This window comes from Amblyomma americanum, chromosome 6 (genome assembly GCF_052857255.1).
Source record: "Amblyomma americanum isolate KBUSLIRL-KWMA chromosome 6, ASM5285725v1, whole genome shotgun sequence".
NCBI lineage: Eukaryota > Metazoa > Arthropoda > Arachnida > Ixodida > Ixodidae > Amblyomma > Amblyomma americanum.
In genome coordinates, this window is record NC_135502.1 from 4879483 (window position 1) to 4902960 (window position 23478).

At 45.1% G+C, this 23478-nt stretch overlaps 1 protein-coding gene across 5 annotated transcripts in view; it reads left to right on the plus strand.

Annotated features, from left to right (window-relative positions):
* Positions 1 to 19532, plus strand: part of Galphaq (G protein alpha q subunit) — a 76559-nt gene extending 57027 nt beyond the window's left edge. For 4 of the 5 annotated variants that reach the window (XM_077668351.1, XM_077668349.1, XM_077668347.1 and 1 more), the window contains 2 exons: positions 4311 to 4418; positions 14992 to 19532. In XM_077668351.1, coding sequence (XP_077524477.1) covers positions 4311 to 4418; positions 14992 to 15074 — 191 coding nt within the window. In that variant the 3' untranslated portion in view covers positions 15075 to 19532. The remainder of the gene's footprint in view (positions 1 to 4310; positions 4419 to 14991) is intronic. The other variant, XM_077668352.1, reaches the window with a different exon arrangement.
* The last annotated feature ends 3946 nt before the right edge of the window (positions 19533 to 23478 follow it).

Genomic DNA, 23478 nt, shown 5'->3' on the forward strand with positions numbered 1-23478 from the left:
AGTTTGCTTTCTTACTCTTGTTTTTTATGGTATGTGTGTGTGTCCATGTGCCTTAGTTTCTTGATTATGCTGCTAGGTAGGCAAGGTGCACGGTCCTTGTTGAAAAGAAATAAATTGTGCCATCATGTGTGAAGAATGCATATCACCCCATCCATTGTTGAAGTAAAAAATAGCAACATTTCTTGGTGAATGGATGTTCACATTTTGTTGGGGCTGTATGTACTGAGATCTTAGTAATCATTAAAGCACCCCATACCAAAGTTAATCAGTAGCTCCAACTCTGTTGCTTTGACACACAGTAATTGATCTTTTTACACCATAGAAGGAGTATGATCTGTCTTTTCTTTAGGTAAATCAACCTAGTTGAGTTCAAGCAAGCCAGAGATTGTTCTGCAGTTTGTTAATTTTGCTAAAACGAAGAATGCTTAGCTGTGGCTATTTGAGGGGAAAATAAATCTTTAAATGTATCAAGTCATTCGCCAGACACTTGTTGGGTTGATGCTGAACCGTAATGAAGGAAAGTAGAGCTAGCACAAAAAAAAAAAATTGCAGGCAATCAATGGGCAATTCACCGGAAAAACTTGGCATTTTCAGGGCTTCAGTCTTTCATTCCCCTTTGCATGACACAACACATCACACACGTCTTTACATTCACCTTTCATTCACCTTTATCGCACACTTAGTCTTTGTACTCCTTTACATTTCCATGCTTCCACCGTATTTACACGATTCTAAGTTGACCCCCCCACATCACATTTCTGAAAAAAAAAAAAAAAACGCTTGGACTTTAATAATAGAACGCGGTAGCACTATCCTGTAGCCTTCGCTTATCGCCAGCCACTATCGGCTGTCGTGCGCGGGAGCGCCCGTGGGCACATTCCAAAACAAAAATGTTCTAGTCACTGCACTACTCGTCTGCACTTGCACCATCGTCCTCACTAGCGCTGCCGTCGTGATCGTTGCTGTGGTCCCACAGCTCGTCGTTCTAACATCGCCGTGCAGCGAAATCCCGCACTTCGCAAACAGGCACATCACGACATCACGTGGAACAGCTGAAAATTTTGCCTCGCTGCAGCTGCCACACCTGTACCACCCGTTGCGAACGCCGAACTTGCAGCCGACGCGCAGTTCGTTTCTTCGGCATAAAGAATAACAGCCATCTTGAATGTAGGCGTGAACGAGCGCCGTTCGCTTACCGCACCCAGAGCACAAATGACGCATGACGAGGCACCACATTAAAAACTTATGGAACGTGGCTGGCAGTAGTCAAATGCGTCAGAGCCAAAGAGAAACTCCGCGTGAGCGGCGTCAGCTCTTCCGTTGGCTACCGACACTCACCGGCGCCGCTGCGGTTCCGAGTGAGGGTGCCGCCGCGATTGGAACAGCAGCCCTTCCATGAACTATGGACGCTTCCTTGAGCGCCGAGTGCGCGGTTGAGAGTAAACAAACAAAAAAAAAGAACTTGGACGATGCCTATTAAGAGTAGAATGTGAATGTGCTATCGGGCTGCCCCCGCTTATCAGCAGACGCAATCTGCGGCCACACGTGGGGAGTGGGTTGGTGCCGGATTGCTGCTTATCGACAGCCTCCATCGGCCGCCACGCATGGGGTGGGGATGCCGGTTCTGCGCGTTGACGCAGCAGCTCCTCAAGGCCAGCACCGAGAGCGATGTGATGGAGTCGCGCAGCAAAAATGCAAACCCTGCTGTAGCATGCCTGATATCTTGTTTGTCTGGCCTTTATTTATGGTGCACTGCTTTGGTTTTGATTTTAAGTCAAACCCCCTCTCCCCACTTCAGATTTTCAAATTTTAAAAAATAGGTCGACTTACAGTCGTGTAAATACAGTACTTGTCTTCCCCTCAAGAGCAGGATCTCCTGTCTGTCATGGACGCGCCCTCTTAAGGCGTTACTGTTCAGTTTGTTGGGCTTGCAGGACACTTTGTATGCCACTCGTTGAATGTCCCACTTTCGTTAAATCCACTCAAACCACTGCACAGGGCTGTTAAACTGTCTAGGGAGGCTCGCAAACAACAACTTCAGCAGAAATGTGGCATCCAATGCGCGCGCCACTCTGATATCTTTCTCAGCTCACCCTCAACAGTAGCCACCCGATGGTTTATTCCTTCCCTCCTCTCCCCTACGAGTGGAGAGGAGGATTTCCCGCTTTCAACTTTGTCACTTGTGGCAGGTGGAGGGTCCAGAGAACACTGCTCACAGACACTTTTTCCCAACATGGGGGTTCTGATGCTATGCGTTAATAAAAGGATCAAGGGTCCAAAAGATGTCTTTCATGTACTGTTGCATAGTTGCATTTACAGGCTTGCCAAGAGCAACATGCTTCCTGCAGTGCAAGGAACAAGAGTGTAGGGGGCGGCGGGGTGAAGTTCCATAGTGCAGGTGTTAGTGGAAATGTGAGCAGTGTTGCACAGTTCAAGCCTTGCATGCTGCCCTGCTTTCAGAGGTAGCAGGACAAAACTGAGCTACTGGGTGTGTGTCGAGTGCCTTGACTTGCTTGAAAGTGGTAATCGGCTGCCTGATGGTGAAAAGCGGCCTGTTGACAGCGCTGAGCAAGTGGCATTGTGGCGTGGCCTTATTGGTCACCAGGGGCTCCGCAATAGAACCAGGGAAGGTGGTTTTCCTTCTCGCACGCCACTGCTCCCTGATGTGGTGCCAAAAATGTAAAGCAGTGGATAGCTGAATAGGCATGCCCTGCGTATGCTTGGCCCTTCGAAGGAGGCATTCCAGCCAATTGCATTGACTGATCGTTGTGGCGTCGCAATTAAAGGGGTCATGACACAATTTTTCAGACTCAAGTTGCTTATTGCATGCTGTTCGCTATCCATCTCGGAACAACTGGACAAAATATGAGCTCATTTGGTGGAACGAATAACTTGTAATTGAATTTTTAAAAGTTATCCTGAACTGTGTGGAAGTCGGGCAGCACTGGCACAATCATGGTTTGTGAGGACATAGACTGACAGTCACGTGCTTGCTCGCTACTGAACATCTGAACTGCAGGTAATGAGCGTAGGGGAGTGAGTTGTTCTTTGTTCAGGCTTGCGGTGCGGTGTAGCGAAAGGGGGAAGTTGGGGGGACAAAGGAAACCCCATTTAACTTTCTTGCCCTCCTTTTGATGGGATGGCCGGTTTGGGCTGTGCTGGCGAGTGGTGGATGGTGATGGCAGGCTGGCCGGTGATCGATACACGGCGGTTAGCAGTACGAAGGGATTAGCGATCTTCGTTGCCGGTTGGGGCAGCAATTCCAACTTCTTGGCAAACAAACTGATTTATTCAAACGGGATTGACATAAAAAGGCAGTTTAAAAAGGGCAGTTTTAAAAAGGCTGTTAAAAACGGCCGAGCTTGAGACTCGGCGAGATTGTGTCCTTCCCTTTTCTGTGCAGCTTTTACCCGGTCTCAGCAACTTCACCATAATGTGCCACGGCCGGACTCGAGTAGGCGCGCACACTCAGTTTTGTAGCAGATAACGCTGCCAGACTGTGATGCCATCGAAGCTGCTTCAAAATGCCCGTCACTGCCATGAGGAGGTGCTTAGAGCCAATAGCTTCAAATTGCAATTTCTAGCTCATAGAGCCCTACTTCTTTTTTAAATATGTATATCAACATAAGAGCACGATTGGTTGGTAGTGCATGTCGAGGCCTCTTTAATTAGTTAATCCTTGCTTAATCCTCTAGGTGCAAGAAGATTAACCATGATGCCATGAGAACCAGTCATTGCTTTTGGCTGGAGGAATGAAGGGCATTTGCTGCTTCATTCTAGAGTTTTATCCAACTATAGTATGCTCTCATTTAGTGTTCTTTTTCTTTATTTTTTCACTTTTAGTAGAAGTGTAAATCTTGTATACGGGTGTTGTTGTGCACCCAGAGGGCTACTGGAAATAATAGAACGTTATTTATTTCTTTTTGTTCTGGCTATGTTGCCATCCTCCCTCTTTTAATTTTTTTAGTACATTGCTCAGGTCAGCATTTTGGGGTTGGTTTTTGAAATGTGCTGTGACAATTCATTGTGATTACGATGCTGTGACGTATCGTTAAGATTGCTGTTGGCGAAAATGTAGTTTCAGTTAATGTAGTAGATATATGACTTCTGTTGCTTCTAGTAATAAGTGTGTCATCGCTTGCGTGACAGGTAGTGGTTGCTTGTCAATTTTGTTGCTATATGAGTTCAACACTTATTAATGGCTTTCTGCCCCGTCCCTCCTCTTGCTCTCTTTTGGACCCTTTTTTTGTTTTTGTTTTAGCCTGTTGATCCTCATGTCAACCTTGCCTCGCTTCATTTGCTTTTTGTAGGACCAAAGAAAGACGCCATTCACGCTAGGGAGTTCATCCTTAAAATGTTTGTGGACCTCAACCCGGACAGTGAAAAAATCATCTATTCTCATTTCACGTGTGCAACAGGTAGGGGAGAGCGCGGCAACCTGTTCCAGTGGGTCTGGGCCCCCTCCCAACTCACGCTGTGCTGCTGGCGTGCTCTCTGGTTGCGGTACTGCATGGTGGCGTGTGGTGCCACTGTCTTCCCTCTTTTGCGTTTGCCCTCTCCCCTGTGCTCCTTGCTCTCTTGGTGTGCTTTCGTGTTCTTGTCAAGGTTTGGAAGACAAGCTCTGGAGCAGTGGGTCTTGTGCATGCCCTCTGACTTGTGGCTGTTGGCTTTGTTGGGCCTAGCTTGCACTACCTGCGCTGCTGCTGCGGCCGCCCTTTAGGCCATTCACTCTCTTTCTGTCGACTGTTGTCTATGATGCGTACTCTCATTGCCTTCTCACTGGTGTGCATCTTCCTTTTTGCCCTTTTACTGCAACCTGTGCATTTTCTGATACACACCCGAGTGTCTTTCCTTCCGTTTCCTTTGTTCTCTTGGGTGAAGCGACTCTTGTTTCATATTTACTGCCTGTGTATGTGCGTGCTGCCTGACCTGTTGTTTTCTTCTCTTTCCTTTCTCTTCCTCCTCCTCAATGCATGCCTTGCGGGCGTAAGACACGGAGAACATTCGGCTGGTGTTCTGCGCTGTCAAGGACACCATAATGCAGAACAACCTTAAAGAGTTCAACTTTGCCTGACGCTCTCTCACCTTCTTTCTCTTGTTCCCTGCATTCCTTTTTGTGCAGCGCATCCTTTGGTTTGGATCGGTTTGTGGCTTGCCATTTTTCTCTCCTTCTCTTTTTGTGTGTGTTTGTGTTTTGGGACAATTTCATTCCCAAGAGTGTTGGTTGCCATGTACGTCCAGCATTTCTGCAGGATTCTCCCTTGCTCTCATAAATGCTGATAACCTGATGGCTTTTCAAAAGTGTTTGTTACGTGACCAGGTGTGCTTCGTTTTAGAGGCAAAAAGTTCCTGCAGGAACGGTGGACGTACAGCCCCCGTCAAAAGTATACAACCCAAGGGGTTTGCTTCTAAGCTGTTTAGCGGGGCTCCCTAGCACATGTAGCAGTCTATACCTTGGGAGGATTGAGGACGCGAAGCCATTCCTCTTTCGAGAGGCTACGGTCATTGAGGATGCATAACGAGGCATACAGCAGGCCTTGCAAGCAAACCCCTTGGGTGGTGTACTTTTGACAAGGGGTGTACCTTGCAATGTGGACATTTAGTATGCAGTCAGCTGTCGATCATTTGAAGTCGAAGGGGACTGCAAACGTGTTCACAACATTGGAGTTAGAGTTAAGCAGAGCATTGTCAATAGAATAAATGTTACGTGACCAAAGTTGGCAGTTAGAATAAACTGGAAGTTTGAACTAAGGGGACTCCACTGTATATAGAGTATTCTGCAAAATGGGCTGCTGCTTGAAGTAAAAAAGCGCTGCTCTCCCCTGTAATGTCAGTCGCCTTGCTTGTATGTATGGATGTTTAAACTGCCCGACTTGAGCAGTTACCTTGCAGGGTACTTTTCTTGTCAACTAAATAGAAGTCAGAAAGCTGCGAACATTTCATCTTTACCTGTGACTGCGTTGGTGATGACATGCACTGTGCTGCGATGTCTATGATAGTGGCCTTCTGTGCTTGCCGTTGCAGTAGTCTTGGAAAAGGTGTATACCGTATTTACACAATTGTAAGTCGAGCTATTTTTTTTTTTTTAAATTGAAAATCCGAAAGAGGAGAGGGGGGACTTACGATCGAAACCAAAAGCATGGCACCATATATGAAGGTGAGACAAACGAAATATCAGGGATTCTACAGCATGGTTGCATTTTTGCTGCGGGGCTCTGCTGCATCCCTCTTGGTGCTAGCCTTGAGCAGCTGTTCTGTCAAGGCGCAGAACTGGCACCCACTCTCCGCGTGCCACTCCCGATGGCAGCTGTTGATAAGCGGGGAACTGGCACCAACCCACTTCCTGCATGTGGCTGCTGATATCAAAGTAGCAGCAGCCAGATAACGCTATCACGTTAAGCTTAAGCATCGCGCTATCACGTGAAGCTTAAGCATCCTCCAAGCTTTTTTTTTTCTTTGTTGACATGCGATATGGGGGAGTCTACTTACAATCATGTAAATACGGTATTTCAGTGGTGACATCACTTTTAAGTGTAGACAGAAAGCTGTGACATTGCCCAGGAAAAGAAATGAAAGGCTTTTTCACTGGTGACTAGCAAGGTGCCCATTTCTTCAACGTACCTGAACTGGTTAGTGCTGCGACATTGTCGTACCAAATGGGAATTGTCTAAAAGGAACACTATTATTGGTAGATATGTGCCACAATGCAAGTCTCGTGGCAGTGGTGACCCCCGTTCATATTTAGTTTGTTTTTCTTTAATGAAAAAAAAAAGAAAATAGAACAGGTCGCCTCACGTTTCTCATTTTACTCTTTTGTAGCTTCTTGTGCCCTTATGCCCTTATAAATATTGAGCATTGGCTTTTGCGGACTGCCCTGACAAGGTACAGTGAGCACAAGGCTGTACTTTAGACTTCTGCTATGGTGGGCCGCCTTCAGTGGAGGAGAAATGGCAAAATGATCATGCCCTCTTGCAGTGTTGAATAAGCTGGAGGTAGACCTCTTCTGTATTCATTAAAGTCTCCTCCTACTGCTCCTCCTAGAGGCCTCCGATATATGCTTGCCTCACAGCCCATGTTCATGTTAGACCTTCCTTTCAGTGTCCTGTATAGTTATTGGGAGAAATCATTGTGATTCTTATTTTTTGTTGGTTGCCTGAAGCCCCTTGCGAGAAGCGTACCAGTTCACTGCAGGCTATCCACAAGAGCTTTGCTTGTCTTTGCCTAATGTATAGTTGGCCTGCAATTATGAGGATTTTCTTCAGGGAATACAAGGTCATGCTCAATCTTAGTTTATTTGGCCATGATCCACATGGTACCTTTCTGGCTGCTGCGATCTTAAGTGGGCAGCGACTTTGTTGAGGCTAGTCCGAAATTCTTCGTGAACCTCCTTGACGTAGTACAATAGCATTATAACTGATTTAATAAATTTCCTTACCCACTTTATGTTCATTTTTTGAAGCAGGGCCTGGAACTTGACAGATTTTTCAGCCAGGCACTTGGCAGCCTTGATTTTGTTTGGGTGATGTGTTGGTCTTTGGCCATTTTGCTTACCGGGGCACCCGTCTCTATTGGTCTTTACTTGTCCTAGGTTAATGGGGCCCGCCACTAGCCCAAGGGTGCTTTGGTGCTGTTCGTCAAGGCAGTCTTGAGTTTGTTGTTCTTATGGTCGCATAATGGTCCTCAGGTAGTCTTCTACAGCTTGCAGTAGCCCAGCTGTTGAGTGCTTGGACTTCATTATTTATTCTCATTGTATTTTGTGCCATGCCTGACTACATAGGCTCTCTGCCAAGCCATATGCAACTCTATTGTACCCAGACTTTCAAGGCAGCTTTATATGAGTATAGTGCTGTCATCTGTGTAATGTCATGTTCCAGCGCATCAACTTTTGTTGTGACTGTCTGCTTAGTTATTGCAGTTATTGCAAAGCAATATACGCCTCGTCAACAACAGTTTTGGTGGACTCTTTCTACCGCTTAAACCAAGAAATGCGTAACACTGTGGCACCATCTAATAACAAAAATTTGAAGCACTTCATCGGTGATGTTAAGGGAGTGTTTCTTTTCATCGCAGGGTGCAACTGCAAAGAGCGTAAACTAACTAAACATACCTGCCAACTCTCCTGAATTTCAGTTGAGCCTCCTGTTTGTGCGAACAAGACCTTGTTTCTCCCAAAATTGTCCCCAACTTTGTTCGGAATGATTTTCTCCGAAAAAAACAAAACAAAAAACTTGCTGGATGATATTAAGCGAGCCGTAATAGGTAGTTTGCTTGTGCTGGTTGTCAGCTGTAGTGAGCACGATTTCCGCTACTATAGTCGCTTGCAAAGTTCTTTGGTATTTCTAAAGGAACGAAGTCCGAAAGGTCAATTTTTAAAACAGCATGTACGTGGTGCTGATCTCGCGGTGCGAGAGCTGCCATTTTGAATTTCTTCTTGATTTATTGCGTTTCTGTAACTTTTATAGCACATTACCGGTGCTATTCACTGTTTTGCTTGGGATAGTTGTAATGTGTTATCAGAGAGTGAAAGGTAGGCAGAGTGGCTTCGACTCTAAAGGCATGCCCAAAGCTGTCCGGGTTATCTTGCATTAGATAAAATCTTCTGTGCTGCTAAAGATAAGCATGGTTGAAACTGCCCAGGCGACTTGCATGCACTTGGCAATCTGGGCACCCATTTTTGAGCTCCATAAATTTTTGGAATGACGAAATGAATGGTTTTATTACTCAAGTTTGACTGAGGCACAAGGGCATGTGGGTATTGTTCATGAAGTTATGGAAGAGCACTTGGAAGCATTCGGTCTTTAAGAAATGGTTTTTGTTGTCATTGCTACTTACGAATCTTGGGGACGAATTTTTTTAGACTCTCATTTTCACGTGTGGTTCCGGAGAAGAAAAAAAAAGTGGCCACCAGAGATCATTGGCACGTAACTTTACACTCCAAATTTTGTGTTAGTAAAGCGCCACCACATTTAAGAACACCTTAGAAAATTTGCTGCAAAAATTTCTGAAGTGAACACAGTCTTGAATTGTAAAGTAACTCTTCAAGCAAGTACCAATCCCAGACAAATGCAGATGTTGCACTCACCAACCCCCTTTTATCTCCCGAATTTTACACTGGCAAGTTGGCAGGTATGAAATATTGCACTCACAATGCGCTTAACAAGATAAGAGCAATATTTTTTCGAGATATGGTCATGTGTCCATTGCTACGGCAACACGGCTCACAGCAGTGGTTGTCGCTTCCACCGGCATCATCAGCTGAAAAATGTAAATTACGAGCAGGTGTCATTGGCAAATGTCATGCAAAAGCTGTGCAAACAGGCAAAGCGCGCGAAAGTGCCGAAATTACGAACAAGGACAACATGCTTTTACAAACCTCGCATGCGGAACATTGATGCACCACATGCAAGATGATATCTCCCACTGATTAAAAAGCACTTCATTCCCCGACATTATTATATGTTAGGAGAACAAATGTGCAGGTGCAGTGCACACCTTCAAAAGTGTAGAAGGCAATTTGCAACACACCAGCTCCTGATTTTCAAAGCTTTTAGAAAATCCTTCAAGTATACTTTTTTTTCCTTGTCACGTTTGGAAAGTGCACTCCCGTATTGTCACTACGCGGGTGCAGTGCCCATTTTAACTAGAGCATATGACATCTTCGACGCACAAGCTTCTAGTTTTAGAGCTTTTCTTGTGTCAACTTTTTCCCCGGCAATCTTGAAAATTAAAATTACGCTCCCGTACTAGCTATGTGAGAACATGTTCGTCTTCGACATGTGTGCCCATTTTTTCAAGTGGACCACATTTTACCTCACCGTCAACAAATAACACTAAAAGAAAGTTGTGTATTGTTGGGGGCCATAAAACATTCCGTGTCCCCATAAAACTCGGCGCGCAACCATGTGAAACTAACCACTAGGCAAAGTGCAGAATGCACAAGGCATGGGCGCGCCCTTCATTAACTATGCACCGACCGGCGTGCTCGCGTCAAGGTGTGAGCAGCGTAGGCTTGCCTTTCACAACTGCGCCATATTGCGCCAGCCGGCATGCTCAGCGAAACTTCTTTAATTGCAGTGTGGTTTGGCAAAAACTAAACGTTTCTCACCTTGCCATTGTCAGAAACAGCAGGAGTGCCACAAACTGCACCAGAAGAGCTGGCAGGCCAAGAAGCATGTGCGCCTCTTCACAAACTGCATAATTCAATGCACCAGCAGGCGTGGTCAGCCTAAACTGCTTGAAATGCAGAGTGGTTGGGCAAAATAACATTCCTCACCTTGCTGTAACCATAAACTACACGAGTTCCACATTGAAGACCAAGTCAAGATGCAAAAACACGCAGTCAGTGCGTTAAAAAAAACTCTGCATGCTCACAGGTGCAGCCGCGCGCACAACAGTCTCCTGGTTTCATTCTGCCTCATCTGCTCTGTCGCCGGTCGCGCATGTGCACGGCAATACTGGTGGCGCCACTAAAACAGAGGGGTGACAAACACAGTTCCTGGGGCCAAATTTCGCCAAGTGTCTGCTCTTTATAAATTTATTTCACTATGGGTAATCTTGGAAGCTCCAGGTGTATTATTCGGATCGCCATTATCTTTAAACGGTGTGGTGCAGGTTGAAGCATGTTTCAAGTGCCTAGTGGTCTGTGAAACTTGTGATGGCACCTCTTGATGTGATGCAAACATCTTCTACAAAACTGTTCACATCCAAGAACTCTATACTCACTCAGCAGAGAGTTATTGATTGTGGTTTTCGAAACAGTGCAGAGAGAGCATTTTTTGCGCAGCCATTCATGCAATGCGGAAGATGGTAAGGGCACCTTGCCTCTATAAAGTATGGAACTGAACACACACACACGCACGCAAAAAAAGACCATTTCTATGGCATTTGCACTTTCACGTTGCCTTTCGCTAGTGTTCTGCACTCGGAATACAAGGAATGGGGCATCTTGCACAGGCACTCTGGGTTTTTTCACATCGCTGTCCATATTAACAGGAAAAAAATACTTGGGTCCCAATGGGCACCGTGCATTTTCACCCTGTCCATTGCCCGGGCAGCGAGTTTCCATATTAACGGTTTCGTTACCATGAAAAAAATGACTGCTTTTGATAGGTCTGAAACATAATTTTTTCCTGTGAAATATGTGAGGTGTTAGAAAGCAAAATTTACATGACAATGAATGCAGTAGAATGAGTGTTTTGAAGACATTTATTTCAACACAAATACTTTGTGTAAATATTGTGAAAAAAATCTCCAAACACACAAAAAAGTTGAAAATTTAGTAAAAAATTGTGTTGTCTTGTGGAAAAAAATGTTCAGATATTCTGGAACATACAAAATATTTCCAATTTATTTATTAACTAGCCACCAAAAGTTTGAATTTATAACTCAAAAACTTTTCAAACCAGAGAAAGTTTTTTCTGACACTGCATGGAAAAAAAAGGCAGTATTCAAAGTGCATTTGATATAAAGTTAAACGTAATCTATCAAAATATAGCTTGATATATGTACTTTTTGACAATGTTAGTTTGAGCTAGAATTGCATCTTAAGAATGAGAAAAAAATATTGCAGGATCAAAAAAATATATCCACCATGTCATTTGTGATGGTCTACTCGTATGAAAATACAGTTGAGTCCACTTATAGCAATATTCAAGTGCCACGAAAATTTCATTGTTATAACCTATGATTGTTATAAACGGGTTGCACAAAAAAAGGCATAACAATGCGAAGAGGGGTTACGGATGGCAAGTGACATGCGAGCTCTGCCGAGGCATCGTGTTTGTGGCTCCGAAAGGGGCCTTGTAAAAATTACGAGAAGGTTGCTGCGGCTGCCTCTCAGCTTGAGAAATCCCAAAGAAACGCTGGGGGAAATTGCCCAGAGCACCTCGCAACGTACTTCTCACTGGCTTGCATGAAAAAACCCCATTTCCGTCAGCCTTGCTTGCCTCACGCGAAGCTTGCCGACATCCTTCTCCACGGCCTCTCTTTGAAGCGCTGTATCCAGCCGTCACCTGGCTGGATGTCCACATTGTTAATCAGCAGGGCAAACTGCTTCGCCTTTGTGGCCAGAATCGGCCCGGTGATAGGCAAGTTATGGGCACGGGCACCAAGAAACCGTCGTAGAGGGCCTCCTCCACCTCCTTATAGGCACCTTGTCGAACGCGTTTGCACCCACTGTCAAGCGAGCACTTTTCTTTGTCGAACTTCTCAGCTGAGCGGATGATTGTCGACATCGTCGGTTGCGATAGTGCGTACTTCTTAACCAAGTCACACACTTTCTTACCGTTTTTGTAGTCCTTCACGATACTGCACTTTGTCTCCAAATCGATGGCTGTGCGCTTTCTTTTCACCGGCAACGTCATCCGATATTCAGCGGGCGGGTCTGCTATCTTCCGTTTCGGCGGCAGTTCAAACGAGACCGAGAAACCACGTGGCCAGGAACGACTTCAACGCAATCAACTAATACAAACAACCAAATCCGTTGTCAGAACTACGCAGAATGAGGGGCGAGAGAGCAGATCAGCTGTTGGCGCATTGGCGAGGTCCATTCGTGTTTCGGAGGGTGACACGGTGCAGAGCTATGGGCGCAATGCAGACCTATGGGCACGGTGTAGACCTATGGGTGCAGCCCATTTGTGTTCGGAGGAATGGAAGGGCAGTGGGATTGAGGCAGGTTCTATTGTATGAACCTGCAGGGAGGGTGCAGCTTTTTTTTTTCTTTTCAAGGATTTCCCTTTCCACTACCTTTTGGCACAAGCACTCAGGAGTCAGACTTCATCATTGATGGTGCAGCAGCTTTTCATTGTTGTAACCTATATATTGTTAAAACTAGTATGTTATAAGTGGGTTGGACTGTATAAAGGATAGTACAGTGGTACCTTCTCATAGCGAATAAAGAAAATTGTTCAGTGTAGCCAAAATTTGTATGACAAAACTTCTCCAGAAACTCATGCTGGAGAAGCAGAATTCAATCAGCGAAAGAACAGCAACTGGGAAAGACCTTTTCCGTAATTTTAGCACAGTTTTGAAGCCACTCGCAGTGATTGCAGAGGCTGCAAAGAAACTGTATACGTCATCTAAGGTGGCTTCCTCACATATACTGCGGTGTCGTGTAAAAAGTCAGATGCCATATGAAAGCTGTTGCCATTGTCACCACCTCTGCCAGGTGACAGTCAGCGTGAGCAGGGGATGGCTGCTGGAAAGCTACAGTCGACTATGTCGATGCACTATGTATGGGTGTGAGAGGCACAAGCGGGTTGACCACCTGGCTACCAGCTGTTTGTGGCGCTGTTGGCAAAGGGTGATGCATGAACTGTGGCGCTAGTGCTTGCCGCACCACCGCCAGTCACCTGTGTAGTGAGGCAAAGCCTGTCGTCTGCTATCCGAGCGGACACAGCTTGGCACTCGGCAGTTCGATTCATCTGTTTTATGGTGAATGGCGTTCAATATGCAAAGTGAGAAATGCATGTGTTTGTTGAAAATATCTAGGAACAGTTTGATATAGCCAGTAATTCATAATATCTGTCTACGTTATAAGAATGTTTGACTATAAATTGCTTGAAAATGCTCTACAATGCTTTGATTTTACAAGAGTCTATTTCGGAAGACATTTCGGGCGGTTTAGGACCAGTCTGAAGGCATCCACAGCTTTCGAACAGCTTTGGGCTATTACGAAGCATCAATTTGAGGTGGGTGCCCCGATTTCTACCACGCCTGGAGTCTATTCTTTTTTGGGCAGATGGAAGTAAATCTTGCCCATACGATGTTGAGACGCTACTGAAAGCAGACATATCATTCGTGGCATCAGTGCAGTGCGTAAACTGGCTCCATGAGCGAGAAAACAGACAAGAAGCGGAAAACAAAATTGACGGGTTGACAGGTGCCCACGTTTCGTGTTGAGGTTTCAGTTTTTTTTTTTTGCGTCAGAATCAAGTTCCGACGATGCACTGTCATCGTCAGTTACTGCTGCTTCAAGTACTAAAAAGTCTGCTGTAGATGCAGCAGAATCGCGCAAAGCAGTATTTTTCCGAGCGCGCACTGTCTCTGCACCTGACGCCGTTCCACAAGCGCACCACGCCAGAACCTCAACTTCAATGGCATTTCAAAAATTGCCACATGTGGCAAAGATACGAGCTATGCAAGATATTAATGCAGAGTGTCTAATCAACAAACACGATAGCACAACAAATCCTCGGTGGCCCCGTAGCACTGAAATCGCTTCAGATCTGTCGTCACCAGTGATTGATGTATAGTGGTGAGGTAATGGAAGAGTTAACAGGGTATAAATACATTGAAAAAGTTTGGCCCCCAGAACAACGGTTCATAATTCAAGTCGTCCATATTAATGGGCGTCATATTAATGGGCACAACTACTCCGTTTCATACATAGCAGGCAACGCTGCGGAAGTATCGCATCTGCGGAACCATATTATTCTATCACATATCATTTGTTTCTCTAAGCCTTGGTGAGTGTTTGGACAAAAACAAAGAGCTGTATGAAACGAAGCAGTAGCACTGAAAATCACTGTCGGAGCTGTCAGGCGCTGTGCTCGGACTCTCTGGCTATAATTTTCACAGAGTGTGAACTACTTTTTAGGTGCTGATGGAGTGATAGCGATTCACCCTACCTGCTGCGCATTATACCACCACAAGTCATTCTTCAAATCTCGATGAGTCGCAGGGACGAACGAAGTGAACGAAATACACTTTGGTTGTATGACAAATTTTTGGGCACAGACTTAGCCTGCGTGAACAGGTGTGCTAGCTTTGTCAGCGTTGACTGGTATGTTTGAAACTGAGTATAGCTAGTTTGAGGTGAAAAAGTCTTGTAATCGCTTGTCCACAGCTGTGTTTCTCATGTTGACCTTTTCTCGGCTGGTGTTTGATTGTTTAGTCCCCCTTTTTTTTTTCTGGTTAGTGTAGATTTACTGGTGTTGCATTCAACCTTTCTAAGCAGAGCTTTTCTTCTCTTTTGGTCCCTCTGGCGTGCAGACACAGAGAACATCCGGTTTGTGTTTGCCGCCGTCAAGGACACCATTCTGCAGCTGAACTTGAAGGAGTACAACCTAGTGTAGGGACGCCTGAAGCCGACCACAGGTTTCTCCCAACTTGCCCCACCACCACCAGCCTGGGAGGCAGGCTGCTTCCTCTCCCTCATCCCTCTGCCTCCTTCCCTCTGTCCTGGTGAGGACTGGGGGGTGGCGCCCCCATGTGCTGCAACTGGTGGTGACCACGCCATTCCTCCTCTCTTCCGGTGGAGGTGACACGACGCCGAGAGTGGCACGCCACTGTGCATAGTTCTGCGCACACATGGACAACACACCTGCTTGTTTCTTTTTTCTGGACTGTGACGGCAATGGCCCCTTCTCCTCCCCGTGACAAGAGGGTGGCGACATGGCGATTGTGCGGTGCCATTTATTTTCGGGAGGACATGTGGGAATGAAAAAGCCTTGTTGCCACACTACTCTTCCTTTTCTCTCTTTCTGACAGACACACACAGCCGTACTTGTTTTAGCCTTGCTGCCCCCTTGTTCTGTAATTTTTGTCTTTCCACATTTGTTGCCTGCCACAATCTGTTGTTGTTTTTGCCCTATCTATGCGTTGTTGCTACAGTATTTGTTGAGGTTCTTCCTCTTTTTTCAGCCATCAAAGCACATGCTTCCACATGAGGAGCAACTGCTGGTGGTGTTGCAGAGTATCAGTTATGCTGCTGCTCTGTCAGCACTTGCACGTCCGAGAGCAGCCTTCTTGATATTTGAAGCCTCTTCAGTGGCACTTTTCCTTTTCCTGTCTCATGAAGGAGTGCCAAAAAGCAAAGGTGGGGGATGTGCATTGCCTGCCAGTTGCACGAACTCTTGCCACTTCATTCAGCGCAGCCAGAGAAGCACCAAACTGTGTCTTGTCGGGCGGCATTGGCAAGGCAGTTCAGGGGAGCCAGGGTGGTACGGAAGTGCCCTGGTGCACTCCCTGCTGGCTAGTAGATGATCACTTGCCTATGGAGCAGCTCAAGTTGTGGGTTCAGAAGTGGAACAAATGGGTCCGTGCCTGTCTGTGGCTGATTGCCATGTGCTGCATGTTGATAGTGGTTGGCACACATTGGTGTGCGAGTTCCTTCATTTTTCTTATTTCCCCAGGTTGTTTGCCACCCGCTTCGATTGTGAGTGGTCTGCAAGTTTTTAATATTTTGTCTTGTGAGTGTGTTTTGTTTGTCCCCTCCTTACTCTGGCAGTTTATTCTTGTTTTGAACTCAACCTAGTCAATGTTTTTGTACATAGGCAGTGTGGCTTGTGGCAGTGTGTGTCAGTCGCGAGTTCTGGAACAGCTGTGGGTCCAATTCTGCTCTCTCTGGCATGCACACCTTTCTCTCGGTGACGCAAGGCAAACATGGAGGAGTGTGTGTTTTGCAAATGTTTGGGGGAGAGGAGCAAACAGTGGAACGTAAAATGGGAAGGGGGAGGCAGCCTTTGTTTTTGAGAGGATACACCTGCAAGTGTGCCACAGGGGGCCTCATTGCCGAGACCTGGCAGCAGTATTTCGGACGCGCAGCTCTGGCTTCGTTTTTTTCCTTCTTTTTTTTCTGCCAACGTGCGTCTCTTCTTTGAGGTGACTGTGTTGTTGTGCCTGCTGTTCCAAGCGTGCTTCTGCATTTGCATGACTGTGTGTATGCGTGTGTGCTTAGATACTGGGCAAACCAACAAACAAAAAGCTCGTTCTCTGGAGGAAGGCTCTGTCCGAGGACTACCTCCCCGCCCTTAGGCTGCTGAACTACCATGGTTCTTTTTCCGGTCTTATCTATAAATATATATATACATATATTATACACACATTTTTTTCCTTCTTGATACTTGGGACTCGTGCATTCAGAATTGGTTGCCTGTGGCCACCGTGACCATGATAGCTGGCATTGCTTGCACAGGAGGGTCTCATTGAGAGCCACTGGACATCACATGACGCTAAAATTTCGCCTTACTTTTCTCATCAGTGTAGCTATTGTAGTTTTTAGCCTTGGTATCAGGTGGTCATTTTTGACGACAAATTCTTTGGTAAAGTGTGCATTAAATGCCGATTGCCACTGTGTTGGTATTCACTCATCTAGTGTGGACTCTTGCATGCTCCGCACGATTGTCTCATTGCAGATCTTATGGTATCGCTGAAACACATAGCTATATGCTGTCTTTTTGTGTATTATTTGTTTTTCCTTAGCAGCGTTGCATTTTAGGAGCAGCCTAAGAGTTTTTCAGGGTACGGAACCCTTTCTCTTAAGATTTTCTCGCCTCCGAGGCTGAGGGGGGCGGACATGATTCAACTACTGCCATGTTGCCAATACACTGGGACGCGAATGTGTGAAAGCGAGCGAGGTGTGCGTGTGTGTGTGTGTGAGGGGGGGGGGGGGGGTGTTGGGAAGAAAAAAAAAAGCTAGTCCTTCCGCTTAGAGCTCTGCTGACTTCGACCGTAATGGGCCGGGGGGTTGGCTCCTATGTGACATGCATGTGCTGAAGAAAAGCTTCACCTCTGTTTGTTGCTGCTCCTGCAGCATGCTTCACATTGCCCCTGTGACCCAGTGAGAGGCAGCAAAACTGATGACGGTGTTTCGCTATTCTTGCAGGCTTTTTCCTCCTGGCTGTGAAGGGGTGTGCGTGTGTAATTCTGGTTAATGCAGAATTAGTCTGCCCATGAAAGCGACAGGACAGTACGTGCTCTCCTGGTTACTTTAAGCTTCTTTCTCTCAATCCCAGACCTTTTCTTTTCATAATGCCTTCTTGCTGCTGCTGCTGTGTCTCAAAGAGAGTGAGGTGTGGTAGGACTGTGAAACGCAACAGCAGAAAAAAAAATGAGGTGTGTGCAGATGTTTTTTATAAGCTTGCGCATGCGCGCATTGTGTGACTGTGGCATGTGTGTGACAGGGAAACAACAAAAAGTGTGCAAGTGGGCTTTACGAAGTTTCGTGCGTGAGAGAGCGGAAAATGTGTATCTCAGTACGATGTGTGTGTCAGGCCTATCTTTTTTTTATATATATATATATATAAATATATATAAAGAAAACGCTAGTTATTTAAAAGAGGACAGTGTGTAAAGAGTATGATTAGTGTTTTATAGAGTGATGCTTACAGTCCCTCTTAACCCCTTTCCCCTCTCATTTTCCAAACTTGAAGTGCTTGTCCCTTTTTGTGACCTTTCCTTCTTTCCTTGACATGGCCTGCCCTACCTTCTTCCTTACTGCCTGTGTTTTGTTTTCATGCTTCCTCCCCTTCTTTCTATTTTCTTGCCAGTTTCCCAGTGTGCAGTCTTATTGCACTCTCACTCATCGGTCTTCTCTTGACCTGTCCCGTTCCCCTTCCCTCCCTCCACCACAATCCCCTTTGAGTGACCCATTCGATGAAACAAGAAAAAAAAAACATACTTGGTACCTGATTCTTGTCACACAAGGCAGGAGGACAGAGTTTTTTCAAAGCGCTGGACTTCGCTTTCATACGTGCATGGTGCAGCAGATACTTGGTAGTTGTACTCTCGGTGGTGGCACACACTGATGATCCCAATTTTCTGGGCGAGGCCCATGTCTGGCTGGGAGAAAAATTGTGTGCGCTCGGCCGGCTATCTCTTTCGTGTTTTCTTGTTTTCTTTGCATTTCACTGAACACTTATTCTCACCAGTTACTTGTTTCTGAAGTGTTTGAAACCCTTGCTTCTTAATGACGAAGAAAGAAAGCGGGAATTGGGGAGGTTGTTGCTTGTGGCAGATTTTTTTTTTTTCCTCAGCGTTGAACAAACTGAATTTTGATTTTATAGTTGATATTAAAACTGCTCCTGTGTTTTGTACAGTATTGTTTGGAGCACCATTTACAGTTGGAAAGAGTATACAGCTGTGTCATAGACTATTTGTTGTGTTTTTAGTGCATTTTTTTTTTCATGTGTCACGCCTTGCCAAACTTTTTAGAGGGGGTCCGCTGTCTGAACGCGGAAGTCAAGCTGGTGTTTTTTTCAGCTGCTTACGCTTGTTGCAAAGTATGTTTTTGCCTCGGGGCCTTGTTGTTTAAGGTTGGAAAGAGGCAAATCGTTTCTTTTCTTTTGTTGTGTTGTTTGTTTGTTGGCTTGTTTACTTCGTGCAGCACACACATCCAGAGTTTTCCTTTGTTGATTGTGTGTCGCGCGCCACGCGACAAGAATGGACTTCATATTTGCATATGGCGCTTCCTCGATGAGACACGCTGCATCGAGAAAAACTGCAGTGCGTGACCTTTGTGCTGAAGATAGCAGCATCAGACCGAGAAAAAGAATGGACTCCCACCTAGTACGGGATGTGTGCATGTATTGTGTGTGTGCGTGTATATATTATACATATATATATATAAATATATATATAAAATGGTATGAGCTCTCGAGGAAACAAAATGCTTTGTCAGGTCGTTCAGAGTGAACTCTGAGACACACTTTGAGGACTTTACCTTTATATGGATGTGTAAATTTGTAATATTCAAATTAATGCAACCGTTGGGTAAAGTATTGAATAAATTCTCTTAAATTCTCGTTTGAAAATGAGCTGTGTTGCTTTGATTCTACTTAGTGACCTATGCAAAGGAATGAAGCTTTGAGCCTCAGTTAAGGCTCTGATGTGTCATTCCGTGTACGTTAGTATAGTGTGGTTAGTGCTTTCGCTGCACAGGTGTGCCTTTTTATTTGCACTGACGTACCACCTTTTTGTATTTGTTTTTATTGAACTATTGAAATTTCTTCACGTTGAAACTGTGAACGTGGCACAGCTTCAGCAAAACTTTGGAACAGACAGATAGTTGATGCACAAAAAAATGCAGAATCATCTGCATTTCTCAGGTGGAACCTATTGTTAGTTACGGATGTGTGCCTTCTTGGCATTAGTTAGCATTTCCTAATTGCAGCTTCATTGCGGTGCACGTTCTGTGCTTACCTACGTCGGTGTTGAGAAGTACAGTCGAGCCCACTTAACAGCTGTGGTTATCACGCACACTCGCTTATTACAAACGGGGGCGGTGATACCGTCAAATGAAACATTAGGACAGTGGGACTGCGTGTCAGATACAATGAACAACCGTGGCGGCTTAACACGATTAGAATGAATGAGAAGGCGCTGTTAACTCGGCCGTGCAATAGAAAAAAACTCTTGCGGTAAGCGCATAGATTGAAATGTCTCCGTGGCAGGCTCTCCAACCCCCCCCCCCTTCTTTTGGACAGAACCTGAGTAAACAAAAAGGCAAGACACTGCCGACAAAATGTGGCATAGTTTCCCCAAATGTTTCCGTCAAAAACGCATGCCTCGGGGGCATGCCAGGAGGACGTTGAAAGCTCAGTGATGTGGCATTTAAAGAAGCGGACTTGCATAACGAACTTTTGTAAGAAATAAATGCCAGTTTTGTAGGACTTCGTATTTCGGGCTGTAAATAGGAAGTCTACTTACTAAGAACCCCACATACAATGAACATAATCCGCTCGGCCGTCGTGTTCATTATAAGTGGCCTCGAATACCTGCTTCGCTGACGCTCCTCTCTTCCCCGTGAAACCACATAGGTGACATTATCCCTTGTGCCCAATGTATGTTCGTTTGGGTGTGCCTTGTGACAGTAGGCGTAGTGTGGATTTTTTTTTTTTTTTGCAGCATGGGCTGCCTCTGTCACGGTATAAGGGGAGTCTCTTGGGCCAGACCAAATTCCAGTGAGGCACTGATGTCAGTGGGAGGGTGAGAGTGAAAACCCCTTGCCACACGAATAGCTCAGCGGTGCCATTTGCTCCACCCCCTCGCTCGCCCACTGAGCCGGAGCACCCAAGTTCGAACCCGACTGCGGCGACCGCGTTTCGTGGATGCAAAAATCAAAAGGTGCCCATAAATCAAAAGGTGCCCATGTGCTGTATGATGTGATTGCTTGTTAGATTCCTAGGTGGTCAAAGGTATTTCTGAGCACTTCACTATGGCACCCCTTTCTCTCTTCTTTCTCTCCCGCCTTCCCACACGGCGCAGTTGAGGTGTCCATCGATAAGTGAGACAGTTACTGCACCACTTCCATTCCTCGAAAACCACTAGCCCCTGCAGTGTTCGCACCACACACTCTCTCAGACCCCCGCCCCCCTCCTCGCGTCCTGAATACCTATACACAATACCACACATTACCGCAAAACGCTGCATGTACAGCACGGAAACAAATGGATATGAAAATGAGCAAGCCAGTATTAATCCATATAAGCTGGACTTCAAAAATTGTCAAAAAGATTTCTCAACACCGACTTTCGAGCCATCCAACAAAGTAGGATACTAAGCAAATCTGCTACTTGTTATGTGTGGTAAAGCTTCATATAGTTAGGCAATAAGTTAGGCAATCAACATTTCACTAGTATCGGCTAGTGGAAGCAGTGCGGCCTCAAAAGCTGTAGTGCTCAACAGTTGAAACGCGTGCCTATCACCGGTAGCTCACCACTGGAATGGGGGTAGGGTGTGCTCTTTGCAATTACTGCCAACAGAGGCCACCCACTAAACACTGTGTCATGTATAAGACGAGAAACGGCATAATTTCCAACCTGTCTTGAAGACGTCCTAACTGAATCTTCTAAGATTTTGCCAACGTTTGGAAAATGTCTTGGCAAGACGTCTAATAAATGGCTTGATAGATATTTCCAGATGCCTTTCAGACGTTCTGTAAATGTCCTCTGGCTCAGCTAATGCTCTGCTTATTTGAGTTGCAAGGTGGTTTTAGAGAATATTTTGTAGCTGACTGAAAAATAACTTCTAGACACCCACAAAAGCTTGTCACACTTATTGTAATCGCCAAGATATACTTTCTTATAGACATGTCAACTGGCCTCTGAGACAGTTACTAATCATTTATAAAATGTAAGATATCTTGTCGACTGCTTACAAAGAAACATTCAGACATTTTGATACATCTTGTAGCTATTTCCAGCTTAGCTAGTTCTGCCACAAGATAAGCCAAGATTTTTTGGGGATCTACTGCTTAATAAAGAACATCACTGTCATCCATGCGTACACACGAAACGTCAAGGAATACGAACCCTGCACTCACCTCATTCTAACAGGAAACCTTTGCTCATCCTTCTATACCCGACTCAATGGTCTCTGCAATGCCCATGGGGAGAACTGCCTGGACTACAAACTTATTAGAGGTATTTTCGTGTCTGTTAAATTTTTGGTGCATTGCTAATAGTCTGGCTTAAATGTGATGCTCTTTAATTGAAAGTATTGATTCCTTCCAGAGAAGAAAAAGTCAAAAGCTATTTTATGTGAGAAGCACACATTCTACATAAGGTCAAGTAGAAATGTCGTGTAGACATGTGTAAAAGATGTCAATTTCAAAATCGCTTTTAGATTTTTTTTGTCACTGCTCAGTGAGCGGCCAGGCAATATACCTTCGGAGACAGCCCAAAATGAGTTCAGACTTCTGATAGTCATATGTTTCCTGGCGTAGACGGCCATTCTAGCCCTTGCAGACCAAGAGATTGTCTTTGAAATATCTGAGCAGTTTTGCCCAAAGACTTGTAGCTCAGAAAAGTGGGAGCATTAGCTGAGCTAAGAGGTGAAGTGTGTTTCAAGATGCCTAGAAATGCCTTGCATTCATCTGCAAGATGTCTTGCACATCTTGTCAAGACAAACATAGTAACTGTCTCGGAGGTCACTTAGGACGTCTTAACCCTTTGAAACGCCATTTATTGTTTCGTTGGAAAGAAACATTTTCCTGTCTAAATAGTATATTCAGGCATTAAAATGACCATTTGTTAGTTTTCCAGTGCTAAATACTAGTTATTTTACTACAGGGATGTGCTAAATTTCATAAAGTGTCATAATTGATGAAAATAGTGACATCGAAATGCTGTGACCTATCAAGTAAACACCCGAAGGATCGTGGAAATAATTCCTATTTCAAATGTGTGCATTATGCTTGAAATTGTGAAAAAAAAAATTCCTATTGGTGGCAAAATATGTCTTCACGAAAAATGGCGGATGATGTGCTACTGTGCTCACTGTTTTGCGAAATTTTCTTTACTGCATTTCCTATTATAGCATAAAAATCACCCTATTTACCACATGAAAGATGCAAAATTCATATGAAATAAAGAAGTCACTGCTAGGTGCAATCATTCTCAAGAAAAGCTGCTGGTTTGCTTTGTACACAATTCTGTACATAGTGTGTCAAAGGGTTAAGACGGCTTGTTCATTTCGGCAAGACGAATTATACAGCGTGTTCAAAATTAGATTTTACTGATTAAAAAAAAAAAGTGAAACGCCATACGCTAATGCCGCTTTTGCACGTTGGTAATGCGGCCAGGCGGACACAAATTGGGGTAATAGTCCCCGGAAATTCAGTAATTAACTAAAATTCATTAACTTTTTATTGGCCGAAGTTAATGTGCAAGTTTATATTGAGAACTTGGAGGCAGTTGCTTTCGAGGGCTATTGCATTTTGTACAATTTCAGTAACGCGCCTGTGTCCCGAGATACGCA